At 52.0% G+C, this 16,581-nt stretch overlaps 1 protein-coding gene across 9 annotated transcripts in view; it reads right to left on the minus strand.

Annotated features, from left to right (window-relative positions):
* Positions 1-15,352, minus strand: part of Pou2f2 (POU class 2 homeobox 2) — a 39,414-nt gene extending 24,062 nt beyond the window's left edge. For all 9 annotated transcript variants that reach the window (XM_038339197.1, XM_038339196.1, XM_038339195.1 and 6 more), the window contains exons 1-4: positions 15,309-15,352; positions 3,946-4,011; positions 3,824-3,858; positions 3,642-3,698 (exon numbers count right to left, since the gene is read on the minus strand). In XM_038339197.1, coding sequence (XP_038195125.1) covers positions 3,642-3,698; positions 3,824-3,858; positions 3,946-4,011; positions 15,309-15,336 — 186 coding nt within the window. In that variant the 5' untranslated portion in view covers positions 15,337-15,352. The remainder of the gene's footprint in view (positions 1-3,641; positions 3,699-3,823; positions 3,859-3,945; positions 4,012-15,308) is intronic.
* Positions 15,353-16,581: the final 1,229 nt, after the last annotated feature.

Genomic DNA, 16,581 nt, shown 5'->3' on the forward strand with positions numbered 1-16,581 from the left:
GACTGCTGTAAGTGCCATGCCAACCAGGGCGGTACATGTATTTAAGAATGAACAGATAGATAGATGGGTGGATGGACGGACAGATAGACAGACAGACAGATATAAGTAGATATAACAACAACAAATAAAAAAAAAGCTATGAATTGAAAATGAATGAGGGGGATATGGGAAGGTCTGGAGAAACACAAGGGAAGAGATAAACAATGTAACTATATTATAATATCACAAATATGCCAGGCGGTGGTGGCATGTGCCTTTAATCTCAGCACTTGGGAGGCAGGGGCAGGTGGATCTCTGAGTTTGAGGCCAGCCTGGTCTACAGAGCAAGTTCCAGGACAGCCAGTGCTACACAAAGAAACCCTGTCTCAACAAACCTAATAAATAAATAAGTAAATAAAATAATTCTTTATCCTGGAGAAAACTCAAAAGAAAACAGTAAAACCTTACCAGCTGGAATGGGTATGGCGTGAGTCCTTGTAATCCTTGCATTGGGAAGCTGAGGCAGGAGGATTGTGAGTTTGAGGATCAGCCTGTGCTACATTTTAATACCCTAGCTCCCCAAATAAACAGCTTGGTACTTCACAAACCCATCTGATTATGGAAACAAGCAGACGATACCATGGGGGATATGGGCAAGAGGGGGCGGGGCAAGCGGAGAGACTAAGCAGAAAGCCCCATTTATCCAGGCTGCTCTTACTAGTCATGCACTTCAGAGACTAAAACGCGGCCATGGCAGAGACAATAACGCCTGTGGATGAGCCAGAGGTGGCTCTGGCTTCTCCGTCTCACTCATCATGATACGGACAAAACAGGCCAGGGTCAAGCCATCGTTGACATCCTCCTCTCAGGACCATTGGCTGGTACCCGCTGAGGGTGCGTGCGAGTGTTTGGGAGACGGCCAGCGTGATGGATAACATATCTTCCTGACCAGACTGGATATTAGGGACCATCTTTCAGCTCAGCGTCTCGTTTTGCACAAGGAGATGGGGAGAGTCTGAGATGACTCATGTGGCTGACGCAGCAGGTTGAGAGACTGACATTGTGCATGCGGAGAGAGATGAGCGGACGCAGAGAGGCTCGGGAAAGGTTGATTATAGGACAGAAGTGTCACAAGTTTTAGGTATAAAAAGATGAGGGAGGAAATGACACTATTAGAAGTTGGAGATATGAGCCAGGCAGTGGTGGCGCACACCTTTAATCCCAGGTCTCAGGAGGCAGAGGCAGGCGGATCTCTGTGAGTTCTAGGCCAGCCTGGTCCACAGAGTGAGTTCCAGGACAGCTAGGACTACATACTTCTTTGGAAAAAAAAGAAGTTGGAGATGTGGACTTTTTTTTTCCTGGAAAGGGGATTAAAGCATCTCATGGCTAGCTGTAATCAACTTTTAAAAAATATTTATCGTTTTATTTGTGTGTGTAGGTATGCACATGACAAAATGCACATGTGCAATTTAAAATTCTCCCCTTACATCATGCGGGTTCCAGGGATTGAACTCAGGTCATCAGGATTGGCAGCCAGCGCCTTTACCCACTGAACCGTCTCATACCACCTTCCATTAAATTGCTCACAATAAACAGCCAGGCGGTGGTAGTTCATGTCTTTAATCCCAGCACTCGGGAGCCAGAGACAAGCAGATCTCTATGAGTTCGAGGCCAGCCTGGTCTACAGAGCGATTTTCAGGACAGGCTCCCAAGTTACAAAGAAACCCTGTCTCAAAAAAACAAAATAAATAAATAAAAATAAAAACACCAACCCCCCAGGGTTTTACTACATTATGTGTGTGGCTGCTGAGAATTGAACTCAGGACCTCTGGAAGAGCAGCCAGTGTGCTCTTAACCCCTGAGACATCTCTCCAGCCCAGCTTTTATTTTTGATGCAGGTCTCAGGCAGCCCAGGCTGGTCTCAAATTCTCTAGGTAGTCAAGGATAACCTTGAACTTCTGATGGTCCTGCCTCTACCTCCCATGCCAGGTTTATGGAATTTTGGGGATCAAACCCAGGATCATCGTTCATGCTAGACAAGCACTTAGCCAATGGAGCCACATCCCTGGCCCACTGTTCTGTTTTGAGACAGGGTCTTGCTAAGTTGCCCTGACTAGTCTGGAATTTACTATTGCAACCTAGGTTGGCCTCCAGAGAGCTGGTATTGAATGCCCATCACAGCACTCTTGACCGGGATGACAGATTAAGCATCTCACCAATGCTGGCTAATCTTCCCTTTCAGTCAGTGGAGAAGAGGCCCGGGGGTAAGACCCTTCAGCACATAAGGGACTCTGGGTAGAATTTAATAATCATTGTATTTATTTCCATGGTAAGTGATTCTGGTTTTCCATTCATGAAATTTCCATTTAAAACCCATTTATTCAAGCTGTTGAAAAACGAAGCCGTTCATGAGTTGGTAATTGTCGAAACTGATTGATGGGTTCCTGGGGGTTGGTATTTTCATTACACGCTTCTATTTTTGTATCACATTTTCCATAATAAAATGTTTTTCAAAATTGAGCCACTTAACAAAATTATTATGTAAATAATAATCCACAGTGGTGCATAGATACGTCAGGGATGGGAGCACGTGGGATCGCTGCAGCTGGGGAAACTCCAGTGCAGAGGAGGGGAGAGAGGTGGAGATACAGCTCAGGGTCAGAGAAGCCACGTAAAGTATGGAAGAAGTTCCAGGCCTGGGAAGGGGAGGAAGACCCTTCACTGCCTCTCACTGGCTTCCCAAAGAAAGCTGCGGTTGGGAACAGAAGAAATGGCAAAGATGGACGGGCACACACTGCTGGGGCTGAAGCAAACACTAAGCCTGAGGTCAGATCAAGAGTTGGGGAGCCCTTCTGACCCCGGTCCTGGGTTCAAGTGCAGACAGAGTACAAAAAACATTTGCTCACAATGTAGTTTGTCCTCCCAGCACTGGGGACAGAACAGACATGGGAAGGACCTCAGAGGCCACCCAATCTCCAGTTTGACTGCCCTCCCCTCCCCCAGTGTTAGAGAAGGGGAAACTAAGAAGCCCAGAGAGGGGAAATGACTTTCCCATGGTCACAGAGCAAGGCTGCAGGGTTGGGTGAGAAGCAAGTCTGAGCTTCACCTCATCCTTCAGCCACCTCTGGCCAGGGCTCTGTCCATGCCCCCACATTCTTGCTTCTCCTTTTAGGCATCTGAACCTGTTCTGTGGCCCTTACCACCATCGGGCTAAATGGAGCCTGGGCGTCCCTAAGTCCGGCAGTGCCTAGCACAGAGCCCGTCCTCTCCACCACCCTGCCCTTCATCCCATGGCTGTCCTCACTGGGTCTGCCAACTTCTCTTAACTTGTTCCTGCTGTGTGTGTATGTGTGTGTAATGGGGTACAGGGGTGCTTCAGGCCCCTTTGGCCAGGGAAGTCGGGATGGGGGAGGAGCCTTGGCTTCCTGTTGTTATCACCCTGGGGCTCTGGGGGGGATTTCCCTGGCCACCCCCACCCCCTAGGGAAGGGGAAGGAGACTGGGTGAGTCACAAGCCTGGGGCAGGAACCCAAGGGTGAGAAGGGGCAGGAGGAACCTTGTTACTGGGTCCCCTTGCAGGACCTGGGTCCATGGCAGACATGCTGAAGATCTCCTTCTTCCCACATACCACCCCCTTCCTGGGACGGTCTCACGGGTGCTTACCTTGGTGCTGGGGCCAGTTGGGGACACAGAGAATGGGGAAGCCTTATTCTGGGGGTTCTGTGAAGAGAGAGTTGGGACAAGGAGATGAGAATGGTGTCGTGAAAAGTCCTGGACACTTATCCCCACTCACCACTGCTCTGTCCCTCCCTTCCCGCCCTCTAGCACATCTGAGACATCCTGACCTGATGGTTAATGTCGGGTCCATTTCTCTCAGTGTCTGCAAAGGGAAAGAAAGAAAGGGCATGTTGCCAACCATCCCTGCACACCTGCCCACTTTCCTGCCTCTGCCCGTCCATCCCCTCACCTGTGTGCTCTGATGGGGAGTCCAGACTTTGCTTCTCGGCCTCCAGGGGCTTAGACATTCTTATTTCTGGGAACAGAGAAGAAATGAAAATGGAGGGAAGGGAGAGGAAGCCAGGAGGGCTCTGAGGTCCCTCTTTCTGCCAACTCCAACCCCCTCTAGTCTTTCCCAACCCCACTCCTACCCCTGGCACTTGGAAGGATCTTTCAGAGAGTTCTGGGTCTCTGCCTTCCCCTGGAAAGACAGGAGAGAACACCTCCTAAAAGCGGTACAGGAGGTGTCACCTGCTGTGAGGCACCAGGACGCAGTGGAATATGGTCACAAGAAGGCACCAGCTGTCTGGAAGGAGCCGATGAGGTTCCATAAAGGAGCCAGTACAACCTCTGGCCTCCTCCCCAGGCAGGTGGCCGAGGCTCCAGTCCTGCCATACAGGGTTTTGAGTGAGACATGTTTTCCACTGTGAGTAGGACAAGTGAGCTGTGATGGGGTTGCCGGAACCCCAAAGTGGGCAGCTGTCAGATCTCAGGGTGTGATTCAGCCGTCCTCTGACCCACCACTTTCCCTGTCCCCAGGTCCCCACATAACTCCCACCGGCCTTCCGTCTCACATGAGGTAAGCCTGGCAGCCCCACCCTACTCCTCCCCAACCCCAATGCCATCCACCTCTGCGTTGACCCTGGTCTTCAAAGCCATCCTAGATTTTATGGTTCCCACAGTCTTGAATGCCAGCTGTGCTCTCAAATCTATGTGCACTCTATAGTTTGTAGAACCCAAGGAAGGCGGCAGGTAGTGAGTCAGGCACCAGAGAGTCCTCACAGTGCTGACACCTGTCATCAAATGTCTGCCACCACCCAGCGCAGAGCCAAGGAGAGCACATGAGCCACTGGCACTAAGATTCTCCATTTCACATGGAGGAAGTTCAGGCTCCGAGGGCTTTCACACCAAACCGAACACTACTACATCAGCAGTGTGGGTATCCTGATTGCACCCTGTCGTTCCTGAATCCAGGGCCCCTGCTTCCAATCTGGGCTAACAGTCCTCGGGCCTTCCACAGTTCAAAACCTGTGCCCACCATGGTACGGACTCCTACCCTGCCTGGGCCTGGGCTGGAGCAAGAGCTGTGTTTCAGCCCCACCCATTCTCAGTTCCCTGAGCCCCAACCCATACTCAGATAAGGCCTTCATATGACATTGACTCTCAGTGGTCTCAGACCTCACTCACGGCACCTCTCCTCGATTATCCCAAAGCCCTACTAAAATCACAAAGTCCCTCCTATCTAATAAGGCATCCAACTTCAGCACGCTCCACATCTCATGCTCACAGACGGCAGGCTGAGGTGTAGAGTGGGGAACTCTGCACAAGTAATAATAATAATAATAATAATAATAATAATAATAATAATAATAATAAATATTCTAGGATTTTGTTATTGAGAATTACTTGCGATGAAACACAACCCACTCGTGTTTGAGATTCCTAATTCAAAGCTTGGTTGAGGGGGCAAGAGAAGGCTTGTAGGCAAAGAACAGCTACTGTTCTTCCAGGGGCCGGGAGTTCGGTTCCTAGCACCCACATCAGGTAGCTCACAACTGCCTGTGACTCCAGCTCAAGTGGATGCAAAGTTTGTGAACACATGCACACACTGCCCCCTCCCATATACATAACTGGAAAAGAAAAATAGCCAAGTCGGGCACTGTGCATCTGTTGCTGGTGTGTGAACACTACAAGCACCCCGTGACCCAGTACCTCCACTTCTGGGTAGCCGGTGAGCAGAGGATACTCTGAGCATTAGCTCAGGGGTAAAGTGCTCGCCTAGCATGCTCACGGCCCTGGGATCCATCCCCAGCAAAACCACACAAACATACACACAAAGGAAGAAGAAATTGTCACCAAAGACCCAGGCCCCAGTGTTTAGACTTTGCATCGTGGCTCCAAACTGGAGAAAACTCAAGTGCCTATCAGAGGACAGGATAACCAAAATGTGGTACGTCCATACAATGGAGTACACGCCAGCAGTGAAAATGAACCAAGTCCGGCTCCAGACACACCACCGAGCCTTGCAGACCAAGTGGGAGCAGTCAAACACAGACACAAACAGACACAGCAGGATCTCTAATACTTAGAGCTTAAAACCCAGGTCATGGTGACCAAGGTTGGTCACCCCAGGGTTTGAAAGGTTGAGGCAGGAGGATCAGGAACTCGAGGTCATCTACATAGTAAGTTTGCAACTAGCCTGGGCTACAGGAGACCCCATCTCAAAACAAACAAACACTGGAACTGAGTGACAGCCCAGCAGATAAGAAGGACTTGCCAGGGCAGCCTGACGACCTGCGACCTGAGACAGGGCAGCCTGACGACCTGCGACCTGAGACAGGGCAGCCTGACGACCTGCGACCTGCGACAGAGCAGCCTGATGGCCTGCGACCTGCGGTTTCGGGGAAATGACTCCTGGAAGTTGTCCTCTGGCCTTTACACACACACCTTACCACGGACTCCAGTAATCATAAACAATTTTTTAAAAGTTCACAAAAACAGGCCAGGTGGTAGTGGTGCATGCCTTTAATCCCAGCACCACCAAGGAAGAAGCAGGTGGATCTCTGTAAGTTCCAGCACAGCCTGGTCTACAGAATGGGTTCCAGGACAGCCAGGGTTACTCAGAGAAACCCCGTCTCAAAAATCCAAAAACCAAAACAAAATAAAAAAAACTCACAAAAACATAAAACAAACAAACAAAACACGGCTTAGGCCTCTCTAAGGCAGTGCTTCTCAAGCTTCCTAATGCCAAGACCCTGTAATACAGTTACTCATGATGTGGTGACCCCCAACCATATTATTTTGTTGCTACTTCCAAACTGTAATTTTGCTAATGTTATAAATCATAAGCAGGCTATCTGGTATGTGACCCCTTCCAAAGGGTCACTCGACTCCCCAAAGGAGTCCAGACCCACAGGTTGAGAACTGCTGCCCTAGGAGCTTAGGCCCTGTGCTCAGGTGATTGAAGTCACATGGGTGAGCACCTCTGAGGAGCACTCACCAGGAAAGATTGAGGGAGCCAGCAGGGTCTTCCTGTGTCAGACCTCATCAAGCTGGCTTGCTTAAAATCCAAGCACTTAACTGTGTTCTGTTTTTGTTTTGTTTTGTTTTCAAAACAGGGTTTCTCTGTGTAGCCCAGACTGGTCTTCAACTCCCTATGTAGCCAAAGATCATCCTGTACCCACCTCGGAAGCCTTGGGATTGCAGGGCACACTACCACATCCCGTTTACCTGGTGCCGGGAATGGAGCCCTGGACTGTGTCTGCTAGGCAAGCTCTCTGTCAACTGCCCTCAGTCCCTTGTTTGTTTGTTTGTTTCTTAGTTTTGAAGCAGGAGTTTTCTAGCCCAGGCTGGTCTCAAGCTCACAGCAATCCTCCTGCCTCAGCTTCTGAAGTGCTGGTATGGCAGGGTGAACCATACCATGCCTGGCTTGTACATCATATTTCAATGAAGCACAAAGAGGATAGACCCTGGGCTGGCCTCTCAGTGGGACTCTCCTGGGCTGGCCTCTCAGTGGGACTATCCTGGGCTTGTCTCTCAGTGGGACTATCCTGGGCTTGTCTCTCAGTGGGACTATCCTGGGCTTGCCTCTCAGTGGGACTATCCTGGGCTGGTCTCTCAGTGGGACTATCCTGGGCTGGTCTCTCAGTGGGACAGTGCTTGCCTTTTGTGTACATGGCCCTTAGTATGATCATTACCACCTCCAAAAATAAACAAATAAATAAATAAAGTGACTGGAGAGACTACTGGGTCAGTAAAATGCTCACTGTGCACACACAAAGGTCGAGTTCTGATGGGGAAGCTGACCAATCCTTTGTCTGAGGGGCGTGACCCCTCCGGGGCACAAAATACCTTTAAAAGATCTGTGTTTTGTTTGTTTTGCCCTCTTAGTTCCCTGCTCTTCGCTGGAACTCTGGCTCTGTAAGTTTCTCCCATTTTCTCCTTTTATTAAAGCTGAGTATTTTATATAAGGCAAGTTTGGTTATTTCCAATTGCCGACCGACCACACCCGCTTCAGAGTTCAGTCCTGAGCACCCACGTAAAAAGTCGGGTATGTATCCTTAATTTCACCACCGTAAGAAGGGAGCAAGACAGGGGGACCCCTAGGGCTAGCTGGTCAGCCAGCCCAGCTTAACCAAGGCCCAGGTCCCAGTGAGAGACCCTGTCTCGGAAAAGTAAGTTAAAGAGATGGCAAGATGGCTCAGGCGATAAACGTTCTTGCCACTAAGCCTGGGTTCAATTCTGGCACCCACACAGTGGAAGGAGAGAACGGACTCCCACAAGTTATCCTCTGAACTCCACATGCATGATGGCTTCTGTGCACCTACACACCCACACCTTAATAATGTGAAAAATAAAGAGGCCCCACTTCTGGCCTCCATACACACGGGATCATACGTGTATGTATAGTCACCCCATGTGCGCGCGCGCGCGCACGCGCGCGCACACACACACACACACACACACACAATAGAAGCTAAAAACAAGCCACCGCATGTTTCTATGAAGGCATAGACTGGGAAGGGGAGGAGAGGGGAGGGTTGGGGAGGACTGGAGAGGGCTGGAGAGAGCAGGGGAGGGCTAGGGAGGGTAGGGAAGGGCTGAGAAGAACAGGGGAAGGCAGGGGAGAGCTGAAGGGTACTGGAAAGGGTAGGGGAGAGCAAGGGGATCTGGGGAGAGCTGGAGGGGGCTGGGGTGCTGGGAAGGGATGGAGAGGGCTGGGGGTTGGGAGGCTGCGGAGGGCAGGGGGGTTAGGGAAGGAAGGGCAGGGGGACTGGGAGAGGGGAAGACAGGGGACTGGGGAGGGCTGGAGAGGGGCGTAGGTGCTCAGACACTGACTGGCTGCCAATGAGTGTCCACAGAGATGAAGCAGGAGTCAGGCAGGACAAAGGCTAGTCCTAAATCACCCGACCTCAGCCCTTCTCCAGGCAGCGTCTCTACCTCCCTGGGTCCAGAATCCTAGCCCTTGTAGCATCCCTGCAACACAGCACTCGCTCCATTGCCTCCATTGCCAGTTCCTGTGCCTGATTCAGCAGCCTTCCACCTAGCTCCTTCTCGTCCAGAAATATCCGGGTCCCCTAGCCTGGCCCTCAGGTTCTGGCCACCACCCTCCACTTCTCTTTTTACCCCATCACACATGGATACACTCACTGCTCTTCAACACAGAGAGCATCTCGCCCTGCTTAAGGAATCCGCCTGATAGGGACCACAATCGGCAGGTTCTGTGACTCCCACCTGCCAAATGCCTCCACTGCTCAGAATGGGGAAGCCTCTGACCTTGCTACCTAAGAAGTTCCATGCATATCCCTGCCCTCTGCTGTGAGGTAAGTCCCCCCACCCCCAAAGCCACATATCTGGTTTACTTTGAATGCAACTGTATTTGGAGATAGGATTTTTTATTTTTATTTATTGATTTTTTGAGACAGAGTTCCTCTATGTAGCCCTAGCTATCCTGGAACTCACTCTGTAGAACAGGCTGGCCTCAAACTCAGAGATCCACCTGCCTCTGCTTCCCGAGTGCTGGGGTTAAAGGCATGTGCTGCCACTGCCTGGCCAAAGTTTTTTGTTTTTTAAGACAGAATCTTTAAAAAAAAAACTTTTCTTCATTTCAAAATGTTTAATGCTCACGTGTACGAGTACACATATGTGCTACGGCAGGTGAGTGGAGCTCAGAGAACAGGAGTTGGTTCTCTCCTTCCACCATGTGGAAGATCCAGGGATTGAACTCCGGTCCTTAGGCTTGCCTCTTCTCACCCATCTTGCTGACCTTAATTTTTTTTCTTGAGTCAGGGTGTCATGTAGCCCAGGCTAACTCTGAACTCACTATGTAGACAAGAGTGATTTTTAGCTTCTGACTGCCTTGCTCCAACCACCTTCTAAGTGCTGGGATCATCTGCACCAACACTTTAGGAGGAGCTGAGGACGAACCCAGGGCTTCATACCTGCTAGGCAAGCACTCTACCCACAAGCTACATCTCCAACCAGGGGCTCACTGGGTAGCTCCAGATGGCTTCAAACTCACAGTCCTCCTGCATGATCTCCCTCCAGTTCTGGGATTACAGGTATACACCACACCTGATTTGAAAAGCAGGGTCTTAAATAAGGTAAAGCAAAATTATTATCTAAGCTGATCACTGTCGTTTATAAGAGGAGGAATACGGCCTGCAACCTCAGCACCAAGAAAGCTAAGACAGGAGGATTCTGGGAGTTTCAAAGGGGGAGAGGGGACAGAGACACACACAGAGGGAAGACCATGCAGAGCCATTAGGAGAACACAGTCACCTGCAAGCCATAGACACTGGCCACCAAAACACCATCTCAGATCTGCAGCCCCCAGGATTACAGAACATAACAGGGTCCCTTCAGTCACCTGCTCCGTGATACTTTCTTAAAGCAATGCAAGCACCCATGGTTCTTCCCGTCGGGCTGCACCCGAGTCCCAGGACAATGGCATCTGATCCAGGCCCCTCTTCTCTTAGACCAGCCCAGAGCAGGTCTCGACTGACTGCTGTGGGTCCTTTCCTTACAAGCTCAATCCTTCTTCTTGGTCCCTGTCTCACCTCCCCTGAAGCCTCAACACACACCAGTCCCTCTGCCTGGAGCAATGACCTCCACTCTGTCCACCTGCCCTCCACATTCACGCTTCAGGATCGAGCACAGGGTGTCCTCTACGAAGCCACAATCCTGACGGTCCTGGCTGGGAGATGAGAGTCTCTCCCTGTTGTCTGTGCCCCAGTTCCCTCTGCACTGTCATCTCCATCACCATCCAGAGGCTGCAGCCTTCTGGGCCCCATGTGTCTCTCTCATCAGCTTGGGGACACCCCCAGAGCAGGTCTGGTTTTATCTTGGGGTCATCATAGCTGATGGTGACCCCAGGTCCTGAGCTCCATCCTCCAGATCTTTCCCTCTGCTCCCCGCTCCTGGGACCCTTCCCTCCTCTTCTCTTTGAGCCTCTGCCCAGGGTCACCTTGTCTGTACAGCCCTCCCTGGCCTGCCACGTAGTCAGTGTTTCTCTCCTCTCGGCTTCCCCCACTATGCTCCCTATCATACCTTGTCCACTAAGGAAGTGGTCCTGATTCTGCCCTTAGAGGGGATGGTAGCTGGGGATAAAACAATCTAAGGGGAAACACCACTACCATTCTGTTTTTCTTGTTCTTTCTAAAATTTCAAACCATGACCCCACATTCCACGCCTGTCAAGAGAAGGGCCAAGTTATTCTATGGAGGGTAAACAGGTTTCCACTGACAGATGGACCAATTCAACTGAAGTCCTCAAACACGCTAGGCAGGGGTTCTGCCACTGAGCCATGCCCCAGCCCCTTACTGAGGGATTCTAGGCAGGGTTTCTACCATTGAGCCACGCCCCAGCCCCTCACTGGGGGACTCTAGGCAGGGGCTCTGCCACTGAGCCACACCCCAGCCTCTCACTGGGGGATTCTAGGCAGGGGCTCTACCACTGAGCTATGGTCACAGTTCTTCCCTTTGGAGACAGGGTCTCACGTAGCAAAGGCTGGCCTCAAAACTCAGTATATTCAAAGATGACCTTGGACTCTGGTTCCCTGCCTCTGCTCTGAGTGCTGGGCATGCACCAGTGTCTGGTATATGTGGTGCTGGGGTTTAAACCCATGCTAGGCAAGCACCCTGCCATGTAAAGTACATCCTTGGCTCTGATTTTCACTTTTTTACCAGACAGGGTCTTGATAATTTGTCCAGGTTGGTCTTGAACTTGCAATCCTCTTGTCTCAGCCTCCCAGGGAGCTTGGATTATGGCCTGTGTCACCGGTCCTAGCCTGTGCATTGTACTGTGTATTGTTATAGGTCTTCTTGTTTGTTTGGGGATGGGGACAGATGTGGGAGTTGAGACATGGTCTCTCTATAGAGCCCTGGCTGTCCTGGAACTCACTATTGTAGACTAGGCTAGTCTCAAATTCAACATTCCTCTTATATCTATCTGCTGAGTACTGAGAAACAAACATGAACCCGCACGTGGACAGAGCTCCATTTTCACCCTAAGCCAAATGTTGCCCTGGAGTCAGGGGTGGGGCATCAGCCACTGCAGGCTCCGCCTCAGCCCTGGTCCAGGCAGGGATGCCCTAATCACTGCCCCCACTCTGCTGCAATCTGCTGCCATTGCCACCCAGACTTCGGATTCAGAGGCACCTAGGGTGACCTGAGCCTCCAGATCTATTTTCTTAATATATACACACGCTCGTGTGCGAGTGTGTGCTTGCGTGTGCTATGAGGGCTAGAACCCGGGGCCTTGTGCGTTCTCAGCAAGCGCTCTACCACTGAACCACACCCCCAGTACTGGCATGGAGATTTTTAAACCCCCCCCCCCCAGGCAATTTCAGTGTGCTCTAGAACCATGGCACCTCCTGAAGTCTCAATCCCATGGAAAAGTTATGAGACTGTTTATGGTTGCCCCTTCCTGTCATTCCAGGTCATGTGTGACTTTTTGCAGGAACTAGCAGGGAAAAGTACCAGGCTCTCTCGGGGCTGCCTTGTCCCTTAAGTTCTACCACCCTAAGTCCAGACCCACCCCCAGGCTGTCCAAGCTCTGAGTTCACCCTCAACTTGCCCCAAATGGCCCAGGCCTGGGACCCTGGGTCTCTTCTGCCCTCCCCGGCCCTCCCTCCCTGACTTTCACTTCTCCTCTGCGTTTCCCCCAGCCAGTTTTTAGCAGACTTAGGCTAGCTTCTCGTTAGTACTTACCGAAAATGGGGCTAAATATAGAGAGCCCGAGGACTGCCCCTCACCCTCCTGGCCCCATTGGCCTGTCCCCTGGGTCCTCTGCCTCCACAGCCTTCATCAAGTCTATGGCCTGGGAGCCCCCACAGGCAGGGTTGGGCGCTGCCGGGAACCTCTGTGGGCCCAGCTGGCCCAGGCCCCTGCCTCCCCAGCAGTGGCACCTCACACCTCCCAGCCCTACAGCTGTCCCAGGTAACCTCAAGGGACTGAACACTTCCGTGCTGTCAGGAGGGATGGAGATTCAGGTAGCACACATAACAGGTGGAGTGGTGCACACCACAGTCACAGCCAGTGAGGCCAACCTTCCCACCCCTACATGGGTATGTACAGACCCCAGAGAGGAGGGCACACCGAGGACACCAGCCTGAACAGCCTCAGTCTGAACGGATAAATGAATGCATGGAAAGACCCTGGTGGACTAGGGTCGGCACAACCCAAAACAAGCCGAGCTTGGTGCTATCTATCATGTTCTGTGATGCCAAAGCAGCCCTTCCTTAAGTTTGTAGATAGAGGAACTGGGGAAATGGCTCAGTGGGTAAAACACCTGCCATGCAAACATGAGGACCTGGGTTCAAGTCCCTAGCACCCTGTTTTCAAAAAGCAGGGTTCAGTAATTCATGTTCTGCAATCCCAGTGCTTCGATGGCAGGACAAGAGGTAAAAACTACCTAGGAGCCGGCCTATCAGCTAGCCTGTGTTAAAAACTACCTAGGAGCCAGCCGACCAGCTAGCCTGTGGTAAAAACTACCTAGGAGCCAGCCAACCAGCTAGCCTGTGATAAAGAAGGAAGAAGGCAAGGACTGACATCCTGAGGTGACCTCTGACCTCTACACAGACTTAACCACTTTTTTTTTTTAACTTTTGCATGTGTGGCGCACACACATATCCATGCTGTATCCATGCACACCCACATACGCAAGACCTACAGGGAGACACACGCTTAGACATGATACCACAGGCTGGTGTACAAAATGTCATCCAGACACATGTACACAGATGTGTGTTTACTCATATCCAGGGTGGTACACAGACACACACACACTCGCCAATCCAGAGGTACAGACATATCTGATATGCTCACATCCAGAGTCAGAGCACTCTGAGAGATAACCAAGCAGACCCCTGAGATACTTCACAGACGGGGACAATGCAGTGAGTGGCCTGCCCATGCCCACAGTGTATTAATAACATCCTGCCAATGTATTGATTCTTGTCAATATTACACAGTGAAAACCTGTAACAGCTCCTGGGTAGGACTTTTTCTTTCTTTCACCCTTGAGAAAAATCCCCAGTAAAGGGTATAATGTTTGGTCCAGGGCCTACAAGCTCTTGCTTTACCTCAAACAAGCACAAGTCAGTAGTGCAGCCAGGACACATGTGCAGACAGTCTGGATCTTGTGTGTACACTGAACATGTATACAGCCACACAGTCACCTCAGTGAATGAATACATGTCAGTCTGTAATCTGCCTACCTTCAGACAACTCTTCCAGCAAGCCCTCCCTGCCACCATGATAGCTGAACTGGGTGTCTTCTGGGCTCTACTCTGCCTGCTTCCTCGTCTCACACTGACCACCACAGGACTGTCCTTCCCATGAAGCTCCAGCAGGGCAGATCTAAAGCTGTCTCACACGGCTGTGTTCCCAACACCAACACCCAACAGAGAACTGTCCAGTGGACGGAGGTGGTTGAAGGGGCCCAGCCCCACATACTGGTGGACATAGGAGGGACACACGCTAGCCACGACTCATGACTGTGGTCACCCAGGAACATGACACACACTCAGCAGTAAGCAACCATGAAGCAGTGAGCCCTTGCCATGTTCCAGCCCTGTGCCAGATTCCCTGATGGTTCCCAGCATGCCGCGGAGGCATGCTCAGTCTGCACAGAGATGTTCACCTTCTCCAAAACGAGTCATCAGTCACCGGGTATGGTGCCCGTGCAGCAATGCACAAGCACAGAACGCATGCACTATGGAGAAAGCCAAAGAGGGATGAGGCACCAGAGGGACAGGATTAGTGTCATTTTCACTGGGGAGACCAGGGAAGACTTTCATGAGGAAAGGACCACTGAGATGAATGAGATGGGGCAAGAGATCCTTGCTAAGGCCACCCAGCAACCCCCAGCACTGGATTATGCCCAAGCTACCCGAGAGTGATAAACACGGGGCTTGCACTACCACACCCACACATACGCACACTTGCACACACCAGCTTGGAGGAGAATGGCACCACCCAAATGCAACAGTTTGACCTTTTCCCATCCCTGCTGCAGCTTCACCCAAGTTGCCCAACCCACCTGTTCCCCACGTGAAGTCCAGCTTCCAACACCTGACTCCCTCCCATCTTAAGTCCCCTCCGTAGGGAGACAGACTGGAAGCTCCCAGTGCCTATCACAAAACAGCAGCAAAGGGGAGCTGAGGAGAGAGACCAGGGGAGGGAAGAAAGGGGCGTTCCTGAAGCGCTGGTCGCACAACCAAGGAGGACAGCCGAAGAGGAGGTGCAGGGAGGGTCTGCAGTGGTGGTCAGCAGAGCGGCCCCAAACATGCCGTCTGTCATCCCCAACCATTAGAAGACATTAATCGCTTACCTGGAGCCCCCATGCTGGAGTGAACCATGCTGCCCGCCAGCCAGGGCTGGGGAACAACTGTGTCATCTCCCCGCCCTCTCTAGGGGCCAGCCCTCCCTGCCGGAAGTCACCCCAGGAGGAAACCACAGGGTCGGTCCGCCCCCTACGCAAGGGAAAATACCCTGGCCCACAGACCTACCCTAGTGGCCCAGTCGACCCCAAATCATGTGTGTTATTTGAGGGTGGGGGGTTAGTGGGGTGGAAAGCGAGGGAACTGGAAGAATTGACTCTTCCAGGGACCACACCAGGAGGTGTGTCTGTACAGTCCCCCTGTCCCCCAGCATGGGGGTGAACACATCTGGAACGGGGCGTGTGGGGCTGAGAGAAGTGAGGCCACACAACAGCAATGGCAAGCATAGTTCTGGGTTTATTCGCGGAGGCTTCTCTCAGTCCCTGACCTTGCACCTCCCACCTAACAGGTGTCACCTTACAGGCCAGTATTTTGTGCTTCGTTTCACAAACGGAATGACAGGATCAGAGAAGTGAACACTGGCTTTCTCAGGGACCCAGGGCCAAGAAGCAACAAAGCCAAAAAACAAACAAAAAAAAAAACAACAAAACAAAACAAACAAAAAAAAACAAACAAAAAAACCAAGATGCTATGGACCAACCAAGGCCAGCAAGCAACCTGTGCCACCGGTAAGACATCCCGGGCCACCACTAGGAAGAAATAATGCCCATGGGCAGTGGCAGTGAGGGAGAAGGGTCGAAGCCGTAGCCAGGGACATCTAGAAGTTTGTCAGAGGCTAAGTGCGTGCACCCCCTACCCCTCACCCCCGGCAGTGGAGCTGAACATGAGTCCGGAGGTTTCCTGTGGGGCCCTTCCCGCCGCTCGGCTCTCAGCCCTGCGGTTTTCTTGAAGCCCGCCAGAGGGCGGCAGCGTCCAGCCAATGGGCTGGAGGGCGGGGCCGGCTGCGGAGGAGGGAGCCCCGCCCTCCGCTCCCTCCCAGCCCGCATCCCTCCTCCTCCTCCCCCCCCCCCCCCCCGCCCCGCGCGCACACCTGCGAGGGTCACACAAAGGCGCACGACTCCCGGCGCACGGTGGCGCAGACAAAGGCTCGCCCGAGCCAACTGCCCCCTTCTTCCTCTAAGCTCCCTGAGTCCGAGGTTGCTGAGCTGCCGTGGAGTCCCAAACAGTTCTCCTATTTACTAGGGCCAGCCAAGACACTCTACACCCCAAGTTGGAGGGTCCCCCAAACCTCACGTACTCACGCAGACGCCTGGATTCATTCTT

Source organism: Arvicola amphibius, chromosome 8, assembly GCF_903992535.2.
Source record: "Arvicola amphibius chromosome 8, mArvAmp1.2, whole genome shotgun sequence".
NCBI lineage: Eukaryota > Metazoa > Chordata > Mammalia > Rodentia > Cricetidae > Arvicola > Arvicola amphibius.